The 18,080-nt window shown below is 40.0% G+C and overlaps 1 protein-coding gene across 5 annotated transcripts in view; it reads left to right on the plus strand.

Annotated features, from left to right (window-relative positions):
- The window catches only part of PAX3 (paired box 3), a 76,082-nt gene that overhangs the window by 51,882 nt on the left and 6,120 nt on the right, over nt 1–18,080 (plus strand). For all 5 annotated transcript variants that reach the window (XM_051781441.1, XM_051781445.1, XM_051781446.1 and 2 more), the window contains exons 6-7: nt 9,638–9,803; nt 10,893–11,107. In XM_051781441.1, the coding sequence (XP_051637401.1) occupies nt 9,638–9,803; nt 10,893–11,107 (381 nt within the window). The remainder of the gene's footprint in view (nt 1–9,637; nt 9,804–10,892; nt 11,108–18,080) is intronic.

Raw genomic sequence — 18,080 nt, forward strand, 5'->3', positions numbered from 1 at the left:
TATTTAACATCTAAGGGTCAGTGGGAAAACTACACCCCCTTTATATCAGTCTGAATTGCAAGTGTAACTAAGCAAATATGTGGCTGGGTGAAAAGCAAAATGTTGTAGCTTGTGATCTAACAAAGGAAAAGAAATGAATGGTGACTTGTGATCTAACCAAGGATGCAGGTGAATTTGGTTTCTTTGGCGAAACTTTACTATGTTTTGACCTTTGAAACTCAGCTTGAGGCATTCAGACACTGCAAACTCAAATAAGAAATACAAAATATCCCTCTGACTTTTTAAGACAAGCATGCCTGTTGCAGCATAGCTGTATTATTGAGCATCTACCTTGAAAGGTCCAGACTTTTTCAGTTTTACCTGCTAAATGTTTTTGCAGAGGACTTCACACCACATTTCTTGTAAGTGTTTGTTATGACTGTGGGAGAAAATCAGATGTGTGGATGAATTTGTCTGGAAGGCAAACTCAGTGGTGCAAGACTCTTAACATGTTTACTAAGTGAAATATTTGCAAAACAGCTTTGTATATAGACTTGGACCAGGTAAGACCAAATCAAGCCCTGAGAATAATTTGTGCACAAACATAATAAAGATAACTCCCCTCACAAGTTCTGTTAGTAAGACGAATGGGATCTAAGCTATGATGTTTTGGTCTATGTTAGCTTCAGTGGACAAATATGATAAAATTAAAAAGACCTTGTTCATGTTTTTCTAAATCAATGACCCACAGCTAGAAGAAAAGCAGAACTCTCATTAACATAACAGCTGTCTTAATGTGGCTTTAACCCTGTGACTTTTTACATTCCTTATGGCTTCCTTGGTTCCCTTGAGATGCATCCTGTCTCACACCACTCGTATGATCTACAGCCTCACAAATTCCCCAGTACCTCTGACATGGATATTTTACCTAACCCAGCATGGAAGAAAGTTCCCAGTCAATCAATGATTAAAATACCAGAACAAAACCTTTCTGGATTAAAGATGAGCTGAGGTTGAAGTAACCACCCTGTGGGCAGTTTTCTAGTGCACTCCATCTGTCTGGTACCCTTGAAGGCTGGCAGAGTGATTTAGAAGTGGATTAAGGGATACAGGATTTGCCTTATCAGCATTCAGCACCTCTCTATAGCCTCTTAAAATAGCCACTTATGATGGGCATGAAATAAAAGAAGACCTGTGAAAAGAAAATAACCCTAAGAGACTTGAGACTGAGAGGGATGGATAGCCATACTGAAGTAGCATTCAAGCTTTCTTAGTCACACTTCTTTTTTGGTAACAGTATGACAGAGATCAGAGATACCAAATTTTATATGGATATAAACACAAAGATCTCTTTGACTGCTTCCCAATTAAGCATCATCCAAAAGAGCTGGCTCTTTGCAGCCTGAATCCAACTGAGCTCAGAAGGTTTTTTTATTTTTTCCCTTTCCCTTTGGAGCTGTAAGGTCCAATTTTGTAGTTGATCACAACTGGACCAACCTTGCTATTCCCTCAGTCCCTCTGTGTAGTGCTCACATCTCGTGATTTGTTTTCTTTACCCTGCCTCCCCCGTGCTTCCCCTTTCCTTCTGTTCCCTGAGGCAGTCTATTACTCCTGTGAAAGGAAGAGTCTTAAGCCACTGAACCATCTATTTTCTCACTTTCCCACTGTTGAAGGGTAACCAAATGCATGTTTCTAAACTGGTTGCTTGGAGGTGGGGAAAAAAAGTTGCCTCTGGTTTGAGATCAAGCTTAGAACACGTCAGCCCCTAAGGGGAATTTTTTGAAAGCTGGTCAAGCAACTGAAAACAGACTTTACACTGTCAGTGTTACTTGTGTACCTAATCATGGGGACAGGAAAGGCTTTCAGCAAAAGAAGCGTTGCAACAAACTCCACATTGCAAGAGTCATGAGATGTGTAAGTACAATCACTACAAATATTTCAGCACTGAGTGTAATAAAGAGTTAAAAGGCTCCCTGCAATTCCTCCTGCAGCACCTTTCCACTCAAGAACTGCTGATTCCTTCTCCCCAGTGTTTGAACCTCAATGTGATGTGGAGCCAGGACAATCTCTTGTGCTGCAGGTGCACTTTAGACAAAAAGAAGGGGGGAGTTCTTTGTTTTTGTATGTTTATCAGATATGTTTCAGAAAGATAAGTAGAGCTCCAAAGGAGGAGCCTTCATTTAAAAGATTAAAAAAACGTAGTAATACTCACAATGTGAAGTCAAAGATTCACATATTGTGAGTAAAAATCGCAACCTTACAGGGCTTTACTTGTCCAGTTCAAAACTTCATTAAAACCATCATTAAGTTGCAGTGTAGGCCCTTAAGGTCTGTGGCCTACTTTTACTGACAATCTGAAGGCAAGTTCTAAAAGTGAATTTTTCCCCAGTGTAGATAAAAATCAATGGCTCTTTCTGAGCTGCAGAGCAGTGTGGTTATGGTTTCTGCAACAAATACTGCATAAGGAGTGGTGGGTAGCATCTTTTCCGTCCACCTTTTAATTCACACATCTGGCTTGTTTTTGGACCTGGATGAACTGGGCAAGCTTTGGCAGCAGCTTGGAGCCTGTTTCATGTTGATGGTGGGGGCTGTTTGCATCAATCTTTTGGTGAAGGATTTTTAAATAAGGTTCAGGTTTGTCCTGTGGCTGGCCAGGAGCCTGCCTTGGCCAACAGGGGCTGGCCAGCCAGACAAATCTTTTGGGTTGTGGGTTGAAGGCAGGTCCCCCAAATTGTCAGAAGTGTGATGCATGATGCTTGTGTGTTGGCCCACTTTAAGGTGTGCCCCCAGCTGTATGGATCCTCTGGGGTGGGACACCCAGCAGTGAGAAGCAGCTGGCACACAGCCTTCCTGTTTAACCCCAAAAGGCAACGGCAGAAATTTGTTTGGGTTCTTTTTTTTTTTTGTCCATGAATAATGTTGAAAAAGCAGGGCAAGTCAGGAAGAATTCTGAAACATGACTATGCCCTATCCTGAAAATGTTCTTCTTAGCCAGATCCCAGTTTTAAATTGACTTGCTTGAAAACTTCCAAAAAGAAAAATGTTGTTTATCAACAGAGCATGTCTGAAAATTCAGGCAGATCTCTCCAGGCTACTAGGATGGGATTGAATGTTCCCATGTCAAACTTGTATTCAGCTTGTCAGCTATTGTAAAAGCCTTATTATAACCTCAACAAATAAGTCCCAAGAGCTCAGAAGTCTTGAGTAGCCAGAAGAAAAATTATTGAAAAAAAAATTTCAAGTGTTTTGCTTACATATTGCTTTCTTTGTTTCACTGTACTACAGGGAGGGAAAGAGATAGTTTATGGAGGAGGATAGTGGGAGGAAAGGTGAGAGAAGTTCTGACTCTTAAGCTAGCAGTAGGGCTTGAAATCTCCAAAGTCCAATCTCTCAGCTTTAATAGCCTCTTCTCAGTAGCAAACAGTGAAAAGCACTCACTGAGAAATCATGGAGGAGGGGGGAATCTGTGCCAAAAAAAATCTTAGCTTGCCCCCAGCTCCTCTGAAAATGTTTGAGCTTGTATGCTGAACTGCCCAGTCCTAGGGGAAGATGGGACAAGGGAATGTAGGATGGATTCAGAAACATTTAAGACCTTTCAGCAGATCTTCATGGTTATTCCTGATGTGGTTTGTGGAGAATTTCTAGTGCCTTTTCTTGAGACTGATGCTCTTGCATTATATATGGGCTGAAGAAAGAAAAAGCTTTGTGTATCCTTGCAGTAGATAACCCTGTAATTGCAGATTCCACCCTCCTCCATGAAGGGGAAATTTTTATGTGTAAATTTGCCAACTAAATTCATATGCAGGCCCAGGAGGACATTTGTAAATATAAAGGAAAAGAAGGGATGTGATTTTGATTGTCTTTTTCTGGTCCCTGCTGCCTGAGGGCTCCAATTAGTGTCACTTTAATTTATAAATACACAGTTCAATTTGTTTATTACTGAATAATTTTCAGAACTATTCAGCTGCAATGTTTTAGAAGTATTTTTCTAGGACTGAGCCAAAGTCTTTTCAAAGGAACCTATAAGATCTGAGTACGTTGGATCGCACTGGGAGGTGGTTGGAAGTCCCTATTCCCTTTGGCACAGTCTACTGGCTTTTTGGTCTGTGTTTTTGGGGTTTTTTTCTGTTTTGTTTTTTTTTTTTTTTTTTTTTTTGTGTGTGGTGTGTTGGGCTTTGGATTTTTTTTTGGGGGGGGGTTGTTTGGTACATTTTTCCTTCTTTCCCCCTCCCCCCCGTTATGTTTTAAAAGAACTCTGGTTTCCATTGCATTGATAACTCGCTGTGTCCCAAGCATCATGACTTCCCATTTCCATAAAGAGCAGTTCTCAGCAGGCAGAGAACATTCAGCCTTGTGACGTTCCCACTGGTGGTCACGGCAGGTTGCTCCCAGCAGGTTTTGGTGCTGCTTTGAGATGCTGTGAGGAAACACAGTGTGCCTCTGTACACTTATTCCTGTGAGGCTGGGGGTGTACAGACATTGTAGTGAAGCTGATTTACCAACTAGTTGTGCTAAAAAGCAGTTCTGTCTCTACTCTTCTCACTATCGCTGGTCTCTGGCAGCGCTCTCCTTGGAGCTCATCTGATACCTTGGTGAGCCATGATGGACATTCACTCTACTGCAAAAAAAAAAAAAGAAAAAGGGAGATAAAAACTTATTTCTTTTTTTTTTTTCTCCGCTCTTGTGTTCTTTGAATGAACTTCCAGCCTGGTCAGGCAGGCATATGGGCTGTTAGCCCTCCACCTGGCGAGAGGGTTTTCACTTCCTGCACACACCACTCTGTGGGTGCTGAAATAAGTGAGGCATCAGTAGGGGCTGAAGGACTGGGCACTGTGGGTCTTTAGAAGTCACACTGCCATGTTTTCCTGTTAGCGATTTCCTTCTTCAACCTCCTCTCTTTGCAAGGCACCCCTGCTGCTTCTGGCACAGCCCACATTCTCTCCCTGGTGGAACACCCGCCAAGGAGTCCCGCTTCCAGCATGGTCAGACTTTATTTTGAACATGTGAATTTTGTGGGAAGGGAGAGGTGGGGAACAGCGGGGTGGGGGAGGCAGTTACCATGAAAAATATCATGTGGCAAAAGGGGAAAAACCCAACACCCCCCTCCTCGTCTAAAATTAGAAGTGCCGTTAACAATACATCAGTCTTTTGACTTTGTGTGTTTCTGGCACTCATGCTTGCAATGGTCAGGACTGTGTATAACAAAATATCCACGGGTTTTCTGCAACATTCACATCTTGAATGTTTTGCCCTGTTGAATCAGAGATCTTTTTGCCTTAAAAGCACATAGAACACTCTGTGTTTATGATCAGACTGTCGAAATGTCAAGGCTAATTACACTAGTGTGTTCCCAAGTGAATAAATGCGTCTTTTAAAGAATATCCTGTTGAGATCAACAAAATAAGATGTTGGCATGATCACTTGAGAACTACTTAAAGGAAAAAATGATAATAAGAGGCAGGATCTAAATATTAGGAAATAGTGATGGGAGAAACTTATTAGTTCACCTTATCCATTCTACATTGGTGTAAAATGCTTCTTTTTATGTTCTACTACAGAGGAATTTCTTTTTTGGTCAGTCTAGTTCCAGGCGCTAGGAAAAACTGGAGCCTCCAGTACTTAAAGGGCTATTTTTTTTTTCCTTTTGTTCTAAATTTCATCCTCTCCAGTTCTCTTTTTGAGATGTAAATTTTGGCCAGACTCTGGGGTACAATTTTGTTTCCAAATCATCTGGGTTATTTACATTCCAGCTTTGAAAGTGACATAGGAACTGTGGAGCCCAAGCCTCACTGAAATGAATGTAACTTGGCTTCTGTGCAGACTTAGGTTTTTGGATGCTTGGATCCCTCAGCCAAGTCATGTTTCCTCTGTCCATGTCTGCATTTGCACAGCACCAAGTGCAATATTCACCTAATCTAGAGCTCCTGCACGTTACACCAGCATGAGTAGATTGTGTTCCTTCAGAGTGCTTGTGTAAGACCGCTGCGTTTTGAGTCTCAAAACTGCAGTAGCTTGCTTAGCCACTGCTTTTGCTTCCATGGGAGAAGTTGGTGTGGTCCTGGTGATTTGATCATGCAGACCTAGGATTGGTCTGCGTGCCACTGAGATCCACACTGTTGCTGGTGAAGGCAACACACAAAATACATTAGTTTGTCAGGTGAAGTAGTTGTAGATAGTTTAGAGTTGGTTTTCTGTTGTGTTGTTGTGTTCACGGCAGGGTGGCACTTCATCACAGAATGACACTTGTGATCTTCTCCAGGGGCTGCACTGTATTCTGAGCATCCCTGAATCCAGGTGATGGTTGTGTCCCTCTCAGAAGGGAGGCTGTAGGAGAGCAGAAACATCCTATGGGGACCTGCTAGACTTGAAAAGGCCACTCACAAGATGAGGATTTCTTCATGTTAGTGGAAGCTGAAATCTGCTGCACATAAGGGGGCACTGTGTTTAAATCACATTGGAAATGTACAAACAAAAGAAAATATTTCCCCAGGTGCTTACAATATGTTTCTAAGCAAACACATTGGCTTGTGGTGACTAGATTTATTTTTAAGTCTTGGCTTGATATTAGCAAATTTTTCAATATTTCTTTAATTAGTGATAGTAGTGCCCAAGGATTTTTCATGTGAGGATTTAAAAAATAAAAGAAATCTGGACTCTTGAAAATGAATCAAGGCTGTAGTCCAAGTGAAATACTATGATTAAAAAAATAATTTCGGTTAACACAGCATGTGTTAATATGCTATGCTAATATCGCTTCTGAATAAAGCTTGAGATCTGACTAATTCCCATAAAATTTACAAAAAATGTAAATAAAACACTTAGACTTGAGTTATTCAGGTTTGAGTTGTTTAATTTTGAGTAACTTGTTCTTGATTCGATTTTTTGTTTGTTTTTATTTTCTTATGTGCCTCTGCCATCCTGTAGTGATGAACGTGTGTGATATTAGTGGCAGTAAGACTTGCTCTGCAGTGGAGTGACAGTGTCTGGAGCTGACAAGCCTGGAGCTGTGACAGTGCCAGTGGCATGTGACATGGGTGCCAGTCAAGTAGCACATCCCAGTTCATGTAGCCTGGTTTCTGCACAGCCCAGGCAGGTTTCTGCACCCCTGCAGAGTCCCACTTATATTACTGGGGCTCCAAGTGGCAACAAAGCTGTGCACCAGGATGTTAATTGTGTGGCTGCTGCAGACCTTTTGATACCATTGAGTGTGTCCCTTTCAGGGATGTCTGATACATAGCTGCAGTTCTGGAAAAAATGCAAGTCTGTAAAATGAGCCAAAATCTGCCTGTAATTAGAAGCACAAAACCTGGCATTAGTGCAAATCGCTCTCTACTGCATTAACATTTGGGATCTGACTCATTTTAATAAAGATCTGGAGCTTGAAGAAAAATGCTTATCTGTAGAGGAAACAAAATCTTGTTACTTCATTTTTCTTGGTGAAATCCATTCATGTAATGTAGTTCAGTCAGTGTTCTCAAAGTGTTTAGAGGTCATCAGATAACCTTTTTGACCTGAAGAAGGGAGAGTGTTAAGGAAAAAGCTGCAGTTAATGACCTGGGTAGGCTAATTACAACGTGCATTTGCTGTTCCCTCCTTACTCTTTGACCTCCATTATCCTTCCTAAGTGTTCTTTGGCTCTTTAGCAAATCCTCTTTCTTGCTCTCCAGTGTGTCTTGTCCTCTTTTCCTTCCCAATATGGTTGTTTTCAGAAGATATTGCTGCAGGAGTGTGAAACTGGTGTGCTTTGGGGGACAAAGGCAGGTGGAAACAGTCTGTGAGGAGTAAATAAGAAATTTAGACTTACGTGTCAGTGAAGGAAGTAAAAGGTAAGAAGAAAACTTAAAAAGGGTATAGATGTCTATAGGAGGAGAAATAAAAAAAATATTGCTGAATCTAGACACACCCTCAACTATTGCTCATCACAGGTTTCAGATCTCCACCCTGGTGACTTGTCCCTGCCAGCTGCTTTCAGAAATGGCTCATGTGGAGGCAGAGGGGAGTTAGTATGTATGGTAAAAAAACAAGAGAGGGATTTGTAGGGTAGAACAGAGGCTCAGTCTATCCCTCTGTCCTAAATCTTAAACCAGAGTGGGAGTGTATAATCGAGGAGTAGTTGTGGCCAAAGGAGAAGGCAGCTGTATGAGCCGAGCATCTCATTCTGAAAAGCGTATGAAGCCAAAACAAACTACGTGGTGACAGATGGCCTACGTCAGAAACCAGATGGCCCAGTGAGTCCCACCACTCCTGTTATGAAACAGAAAGCAGAGAAGCCCACAGTGTAGTTCAAACTGTTTTTATACTCTTATGTGAGGGCCCACTCATGGTTTGTAAATGATGCTACACCTAGAATTCTAGTCTGTGATGGCTGATTCATAAGCCAGCATGGGCTGCTTGCAGGAAGGGTGACAGATCTGAGCCCCAGTTTTTACAGATACATCAATATGTGGCTCATCAGCTCACTTGCCTCAGAGGCTTTCAGACCAGGCTGCCTTACAGGCTGTGCAGAGCTCCCTTGTAAGGTGCTAACACTCAGTTAAGGTCTTATCTAATTGATAGTATCCATGGATGATCATTGCAGCTGCTTCAGGGTGTAGGATTATGAGCAACTGTCTGCTTGTTTACAAATGTGTATAGTTTCTGTTATCTTAAACAACCTTTATTTTCTGTGGTCATCCAACTCATGGACCTGAGCTCTGTAATCAAGAAGTTGCTCTGAAACTGCAGCAGGGCAATGTGCCTGCAGGCTGGTCCAGGCACCCCTGCAGTGACTCGTTGCCCTTCCAACTTGTGGCAGTTTAATCACTGTGATATCAGTATTAACCTATGTGTTTTGCAGCTCTATTATTATGTCTACATTTGTGAAGTCTCATGTGTGCAAGTCTTGCCTCTTCCTTTCTTGGAGGGAATAAGCCATCCAAGACTTGGAAAACTTAAAACGAACTGAGAATGGCATGAAGAAAAGCAGATTTATAGTTAAAATGTTGCACTAGTCCAAACCCCATCTGGTTGGTATGCTGTCCTGGGAACAGATTTCAAAGTGGTTCTGAAATGCTAATCTAGTGCTGAAGTTCTGACCTACTGTTGTAAGTTTATTAAGAGATGTTTTTTACATATGTGAATACATGAAAACTTCCTGGGAGGGATTTGTGTGTTTTGTACATGGGGCTTGTATTTTTCTAATTAAAAGCTTAAAGTTCTGTTGGCCATTAGGACAATATAGTATCCCAATATATAAGTACATGCACCTTCTAATAGTGCATTGAGTGCTGCTACTAACTTGTCAGCAAATTAAAGATGATACAGACTAAATAGCTTTGACTGGCACTTAAATTAAATGGAGACATGTTTCCCCTTTCTTATTAAATGTGGCACAGTAATGATAGTGGTTGATGGCTATTAAAAGCACTAAAGCTTGAAAGAGCAGTCAGTTTTCTTCTCAGGAGAGGAAACTAGGGATCAGAATTCCCGTGTCCTGCCTGTTGAACCATGGAAGTGTGTGCCAAGGGCACCTTTCTTGTCTAGAAGCCCTGAGTCTGGTGTGCATCTTGTGTATCTCTCATCTCAGACACTGAATGCATTTGAAATATGATGCCATTATTTCTGACGCAGCTGAACTAAATGTACAAAAATCAAATGTTCGTGTTTAAAACATTTGTAGGTCTGGTTTAGTAACCGTCGTGCCAGATGGAGGAAACAGGCAGGAGCCAATCAACTGATGGCTTTCAACCACCTGATCCCTGGAGGATTTCCACCCAGTGCCATGCCAACTTTGCCGACGTACCAGCTCTCTGATCCCTCTTACCAACCCACCTCCATACCGCAAGGTACAGTAGCCAACAGGTACTTGGTTAAAATAGTGTTACTGGGGGGTTTACCTTGTTGTTCCCTTGTAGAAATATTTTCTAATGTGTCGACTAATTCAGGGTCTGACTCAGGGAGAACCTTGCAAGCCTGCTTATTTTAAGCACGTAAGAACTCATGTTTGTTTTGCTGCAAGAAAGGGCTGGTTCTACATGAAGGGTGCTAGCTAGAGAAATAATCACCTCCCTTGTGGTAGGTGTGTAGCTTTGGTAAAGACATGTACACACACTCCTGCCCTTCTACTGTATTGGCCTCCTCTGCTGCCCAGAGCGGTGCAGAAGGAGGCAGGTGCACTTTAGATTCTTTGAGGCCTTCAACGGTGGTGCACTGGAAACTTCTGAATATTTATCTGATGGTGGAAAAAACAGCTATTCAGACCATTTTGTTTCACATCAGACAATAGCAAGTCTCAGTATGGTAAAAATTTTCCTTTATGTTATCAGAAATTCTGTGAACTTTGGCGGATTTGAGGGGTGAGGGAACAGAGCCTCAAACCTAGACTATGTTAGATTTTAGTACTAAAGAAAAACCTTACTGGTGAGATTTTATAAAATATGTTACTGTGTTTCCTCCTTGAGATTTGGATGCTAATTGTTGATGGATGTTCTAATTAAGGGAATTTTTCTAAGCCCAGGGCTTCTCCCATGCATTGCTAGGCTTGCTACAAACCACGGCAGAATTTCTGTGCTGTGACCTGGAGGGGAAAACCTGTTGTTAGTCTTCTAAGGAAATAAATATTTTCCTTTATTTATATATATATCTATATATCTCTCTATATATAAAATATTGCTGACCAATATGTGCCCACTAAGAGTGTCCCCCAAGGTCTGAAAACTGCATGTGTCTGTTGTTATGATGTTTACAGTCTGCTTAAGAATTTTTGTGTGATCTTACAAGCCAGTTAAATATCTAGCAATAATAAAGATTTACCTTCCTACTTAACCAGTATTTAGATGCAGGTTCTGATGCAATTCTGTTGAGCTTCACATAATGAACTTCTTATGCCAGAAATAAAGGAGTGAAACATATCGACACGCTTCTTTTGCTTCTAGCTGTGTCTGATCCAAGCAGTACCGTCCATAGACCTCAACCTCTCCCTCCAAGCACTGTACACCAAAGCAGCCTCCCTTCGAATCCAGAGAGCAGCTCTGCCTATTGCCTACCCAGCACCAGGCATGGATTTTCCAGCTATACAGACAGCTTTGTGCCTCCGTCCGGGCCCTCAAATCCCATGAACCCTGCCATTGGCAATGGCCTCTCACCTCAGGTCAGTCCTGTGTTTTCAGACAGAGGATTTGCTGTATACCAGAACCAAAGAGTCTATTCCCTCAGGCCACAGTATAATGAATTGCCAAATTTAAACCATAATGTATTCTTTATATAAGCCACATGATTTCAGTTTGCTAGTTTCCTTCTTTTTTTTTTTTTTTTAAATTTTTTTCCTCCTACTGGCTGAATCAAGAGTCATAGTTTATATTTAATTTCAACTGATTTATAATGAAATCATGCGGACTTCACTTTTGCATTCAGTTGTCAACCATTTGTAATGTACTATTCTTCTCCTGAAGACAGATCTTGTAGCTTTTCCGTGAATAAAATATCTCTTTAAGATAACCTCATCAAGATTTTACCGACTGGTACAGGAAAATTACAGGCAAGTTGTACGAGGAGAGTTCCAAGGACTGAGCACTGAGATGAGTGTGCATTGAGATGAGTTATAATCAAGTTATAAATACATAAATTAGGAGTATTACTGCTGTTTGGCAACATATAAATGCATGAATACCATAATTGTTTTTCTAATTCGCGTGAGCTCTTTTAAGGAAATCATGTTAATAAATTGCTTTGATAATTGAGTGTCAAAAGGTTGGTTGAATTTTCCTACACATGTCATCTGTCTGAAGCCGACATTATTAGTTAAAGTTTAAATAGATGGTAGTTTATTTTATTAGCTAGAGCTTTGCCCAGGTGCTTGGAAAGAGATGTCCACTAAATTCTGAAGATTCACAAAGAGGATGCAATCTATAATTACAATCAGAAATCTCTTCAGGGCTGAAAGTGAGAGTTTTAACAGCTTTATCTGCTTTTTACCCTTTTTTCCTCTCAGTGGTTAGAAAAACAGAGAGAAGCTCAGAATGACACAAATGAAAAGTGAAAAGACAATTATACTCAATTACACACTAATCACCGACTATCACCACTGCCTAAGCAGGGAGAGGGCATTCTAATAGGCAGAAAATGAGATTTTAATGGCACAAAGGGTGGCCAAAATAACGACTCGTATATCTTTGCCTCCTTCGTTTTCCTCAACTTGTGGTTTGCATCTCGGGAGTACAGTTCCTGGTTCCTGTGCAACGGTGATAACTCTGTGCAGCTGAAAAGTTCAAAGGCACTGGAGTTGAAAAGAATGAATAACAAAGGCAATGAAATAAACATTTTTGCCCAAAGGCAAAAGTTCATAAACCCTTTTTTGTAACGGTAAATGTAATTAAGATTCACAGATTCCTATAGCATAGAGTGGGGCACAAAACTTTATGGCTTGAAACCTCAGGAAAAAAATACCAACAGGAAAACAAACGAATGTACTTCCAACAAGACTTGGATAGATTTCCTTTGAAAGAATTCTGATTTCTAAATGCAATCTCCAACAAAATACATGACATTATGTTAGTTGCCTTATTTATTTATTTATTTATTTATTTATTTATTTTTAGTGACTAATTTCATAGTGTGCAAGGCTTCAACATTTTTGACACAATTATCTATCTGGGGTTCTATGTTAATTTATCAAAAGTGTTTGTTAGTGTCAGTTGAAATGTATGTTGGTTCTGCTTATGGAAAATGTGATCTTTTATTTTTCCTTTCACAAAGCTTTTATTGTCTGTGACCCAGAAGGAGAGCACAACAGTAAAGAAATCTTGTGATGGCTGGGCAGAATGGGAAAAAAAGTGAGGCCAGGCTTCCTCCCCCCAAAGTCTTGCTGATCTGAGGTTTGATATAATCAAGAGAGATCCTGGAGAAGATTAAATTACTTTAATCAGTTCTGTGCTTCCTTACACCCAGCCTTGTCTTTCTACTACGAAACTTTTGTTGTTTTGGCTTTTTTTCCCTCTTTAAACTTTTGAAATCTTTTTCTAACCCAGTGTTTAGAGCTCCTGGCCTTGTCCAGCAACTCTACCAACAGGTTTAGGAAGACACTGATCCCTCTGAAGCCTGACATCATGCATTTACCACTCAGTGCATAGAGGAGACAACTTGCATCCATTTAGATTTTGAACAACAACTTGGTAACTGAATGATTACCTTCACCAGCTGATAAAGATCTTCCCATTAAACAAACAAACATAAAAATCCAAGCCTTAAATTCATGTGGTGTTACCAACAGCTCCTTTAAATCAGTTTTGGTGCCTAAACAATGAGTTAAGAGACATGTATAAAATGTAGAGCTTTATAAAGTGGCATACCCAGACTTCATGTTTATATAAGAGAGTGATACAGCCACAAACATATAAATCACGTGTGGGGCTGTAGCAAAACAGGAAAGTCTCACAGACTAAAGGAACCTCAGCTGTTGGTCACGTAGGTTGCAATGTTAGTGTGTGAAACATCCCTTGGCTGTGGGGTGTGTGACAGCTCATCCCCTCTCCACCCTTCCTCAGGGCTCTTCCCACAGCCTCCCGGGTGCTGCCCCAGAGGATGAGGTAGCAGTGGATGGAAAGTTGAAAGCCAGCTCTGCGTTGGGGGTTTCATGAAGAGGAGAAGCAGGAGTTTTCCTGCTGAGTGGGCATGTTGCAGTGCCCTGCCAGTGTGCATGGAATTTAGATGAGAAAGAAAGAGGGTCTTTTTATTAGCCAGTGGATTTTTGACCACAATAAATCTGGGTGTGTGAGCAATTAACATAATGTTTCCACCCATCCATGTGTCTCTTGCTGGCAAATGCTCTGGACAAACTGTGTGTAAAGCTGAATTTATGGTGACTTTAGGGGGGGTGGAGAGGGGAGCTTTGTCTGAAGCCCAGATAATCTTTTGTGATTTAAAAAAACCCACCCTTAGAATGTGTGGAACAAAATCTAATACTAAGATTCACAGGATCATATTCTTAGTATACTTAAGCTTCTTTCTCCCCTTTGACATCAATTTATTGCAAATGAGGTCTGACACACAGAACTCTGGGGAAGCCTTATTTTCCATGTGGGATGTTCCATTCTTAACTTTTTTCTTGAATATGATGGACAAATATGTTGTTTAAGGCAAGCCCTGGGTGAAGGCACAGGACAGGGAGAGATGGCCAGGGTGCTGTGATTTTATTTTTATTGTGTTAGCCTTGAATTTGGAGGTTAGAGGGCATGGTATGTCTTTGTCAGTTTTAGGAAGCATAATGCTACATATAACATACTTGTCTTGCAAGCTGGGTATTAAAACATTGTTGCTCTTGTTAAAAAAAAAATAAGAGAACAAAAAGAGTTCCACCTTCTTAAGTTTTGGCATTTTTTAACATCAAGACAAGATCTGCAGGTATCTTCCAGATGACTAATTATTCTCCTTGTTCATCTGGTTTATTCATTGTTACCTGGATGCAGTGAGAGAATCTCTGTCTTGCAGACCTATGAAGTGTTGACTTTTGCAGGAAAAAGGCAGGGATTAATGTCCTGGGGAGCTGATAGCCTGGAGTGTCCTTGTTTGTATTTCATGAAAAAGCAACTCAACTGCAAGCATGCCATCTCAGCCAGAGTTCTTTAAAAATAGCATCAGAACAGAGATTATTAGTGTGTAATATATGTAAATTGCATATTTTTATGTTTTCTATGCCTATTATGCAGCTTCTTGCCTCTCCTGCATACGTTTATGGGAATACTGTATTTCCTTTTCAAATTAGGTTTCAGTTGCTCAGTGCACTTTCTTTTAGCAAATATTTGTTCACTCAAAATTTTGAGTGGGTAGCATATCTATGCATTAATATGTGAGTACAGCACCTGGGTGTGCTTCTGAGTTGGCTTGTCCCTTTCTGATCCCAGTGTCAGGGGCCACTGCCAGCTCCTCGATCCGGCTGCAGAAACACTTGTCTCGCACCTGCAGGTGTATGGTCACAGCAAACAGCAGACTGTTTTTAAGACAGGATATCAATATTTTGAACTGCTTCATTTAAGATAAGGGAAAAGGCTTTTCCGGTGTACACGGGCATCCCCTGACCTTGTCATGTGCTTTTTATTAGTGTGGAAGCAGCAGAGTTTGCCCTACACCAGGAGATCAGGCAGTTTGCTGGTTTGGAGAGTGCTGTAGCTGTTTTGGGCTACTGTGGATTCGGGTGGAGCAACAATACTCTGCTCAGGTTCCTGCCCATGAGGTCGTGTGCTTTCTATGTTTAACCTGTAGGACATTTAACTTGTAGGATATCCAGGCTTAAACAGTACTGCAGTGTTAAGGTTTTACTGGAAAAAGAAGTGTGTGCTACCTGTCTCCTGCTAGGCACATTTTTTTTCCTCCTTGCCCTGTAGAAAAACTTCTGATATCTAGTTTTTCCTCTTCTGTGCCTTCTCCCACTATAATTGAATCAGTAGCTTTAAAGGCTGCAGTTTTAAACTGGGAAATGGATTGAATGTTGAAGGGGTTGTGTAGAAGATCATAACAGGCTTTAACAAAGTTTGCAGTTCCCGTGCCATTACCTGGTGCTCAGGAATAATCCTAATAAGAAAATTCCAAACTTTTCCATGAACAGTAGTAAAGATGCAAGCTCTTTCAAGTTTTCTTTCTTCTACTGTCAAAACATTTCACTGCCTGAGTTTAAGAATTACCCTGTAACTCCTTTTGGTGAGATAGATCTTAGGCAATGGGCTTCCCTTAAGTCTTTGAGAGCACTTGGTTTTCATTAACCTGAAGTATGGAACTGATGGCAGCTGTCGAATCAGTTAGATATGTTCATATTGTCTTGTTAACTCTGTTTGTAAGGGAGACACATGAACCAGGGGCTAAAAACCTTCATTACCTCATTAAGAGGGATGAGAAGGAGGGGAAAAAAAAGCAACTATTAATTTTTCCTATACCTTTTGTTGGATTACTGCTGCATTGGTTGCCCACAGAAACATTTCACTTGGATTCAAGTCCCACAGCAGTGAGAAGCTCATGATGTTTGTCACAATGCACTTGGCTTTGAGAGCTCTTTGCTTAATGACCCAGGAACATGAGACAGGTCAGGGATTTCTTTGTGAGGAAGAAAGTAAATTCACATGATATAATTTTCATGAACATGAGTTTGTTGGTTTTTTTTTAATTAAAAAACAAAAGCCCAGCCAATGGGGTTGATTATTTTTGTTTCTGTGAGTACAAATAGATGATATTCAACAGTTTTGTAACTGTTATCATGGAAAATAACATTTTTATTTGTTTTGTAAGTATTCTAATATATAAAATATTGAAAATATACATTTACAAATAACATAATGTATTATTAAATATATTAATATAGCAGCAACAATAAACAGGTGATTGCACATTTTTGAATGTCCACATTAACTTCTCTCTTTTAGTTTGTTTGGCTTTCAGACAAATCCATGTAGTTGTGGATGGAAGGTGTGTAAGATCTGGGCTGGTGTTCATAATGTCCAGAATCCTTCTTTTGTGTTTCAGGTTTGATAGAAGGTGGGAGAAGGAGAGTTCACAGACAGAGAGCAATCTAATCTCAAATTTAGGCTTGTTATGGATTGTTTTAAGTAATATTTCCAGAGTTGAGCATTTAAATTCATGACCCTACAATCTCTGAGACTGTCTGAAAAAGTTATGAAATGTTTCATTTTATATATATACTTATATATTCATATAGATTATTCATATAAATTATATGTTCATCTCTGATCTTTCTTTTGTTTTTTGAGTCATCTTTGGATGCTTTTCATACAACCAGAAGCTCAAGAATTAACTGATCTTACAATTATTTGGTAATGTTATCAGGTTCCATGTCTCTATGATCTAGCACCTAAAAAAAGACATGAGTTTCATGTGATAATGTTGTGAACATCGGTAATCTTGTGTAGATAAAAATATAATTCATGAAAGAGCAAGTTATCCTCTTAATTATCCTAAATATACACCAGTGCAACTTCTCTAATTTCAGTGTAGGTGATATCTGGTGGTGTGAAATCAGCATGAGGTCTCATTTGATATGAGGATACAGAAGGTCACATCATCAATGTTCAAAATCAGTGCATTTGCTCCTCTTTTCATCAGCCAAGGATGTGGTTACCAACACTTGCCATTTGACACAAAAATGCTTTCTGTCAGGTTTCTTATATTCAGCAGAAACATTCATATATATAAAATGAATCAGCAACATCATTCTAGGATCCTACAGGTATACATCCATGTCCCTAATTAATTTTAATTAATCCTCTCTTTATAATGCATTATAACAATCCTTTTTGTACTCTTTCTTGTGCAATATTTTGTTTTTTGAGAGATTTCTCTACAGTGAAAAGAGTTAACAGCAGGTAATGCCATTCATCTCGGGAGGAGTTTGAAATTTTCAGTATTAGTGATGAATGAGGGTATCTGACCCACATCTGTTTTACATTAGAATGGAACATTGCCCTGACATCGTTAGGAGCATTTGTCAAGATTCCCTGGACAGAGCTTCTGTAAATTACATGCTGCAAATGTGTCAGGGTCAGATAAGAGGATATCATTAACTGTGCTAAAGTTTACTCATGATTCTGTCACTTCAACTTAATATGTTAACTGCCAACCATTTTCCTTGGGTTGTTTCATTAAATCTTTCATTCACGGGAGGGGAAAAAAATGTATCACTGTACCCAAAAAATATTGCACATGTTCTTTTCTCATAAATCATATTAATTGCAGACATGGTCACAAAGCATATTAAACGCAGGCATCCGTAAATGAATTAAAACATATGAGAATTTTATTGTGCCTATGGTAGGTCCTACGTCCTAAAATACCAACCATGTTAACAGACATAAAGTTTCTTTTAAATGGAATAAGCTTTTTCTCAGTTTAATGGTCTTTATTTTGGTGATAATATTTTCTAATACCTGATAATGGAGCACACATTTTGTACGTGGCCTTTAAGGCTTTCATCACTCAATTTCTCTTTCTGGATCGTATCCTCAGCTGGTGATTCTGTGCTAACTCCACCAGCAAGGGATTTGTCCTAAGGAATATTTTGGATTGTTTCAGATGTGGTCTCAAAACTTTTCTATAGAGTTTGACTGTTGCAGTCCACTGTGTTT

Source organism: Manacus candei, unplaced genomic scaffold (assembly GCF_025592945.1).
Source record: "Manacus candei isolate 608988 ecotype Guabito, Panama unplaced genomic scaffold, ASM2559294v1 h1tg000015l, whole genome shotgun sequence".
Lineage (NCBI taxonomy): Eukaryota > Metazoa > Chordata > Aves > Passeriformes > Pipridae > Manacus > Manacus candei.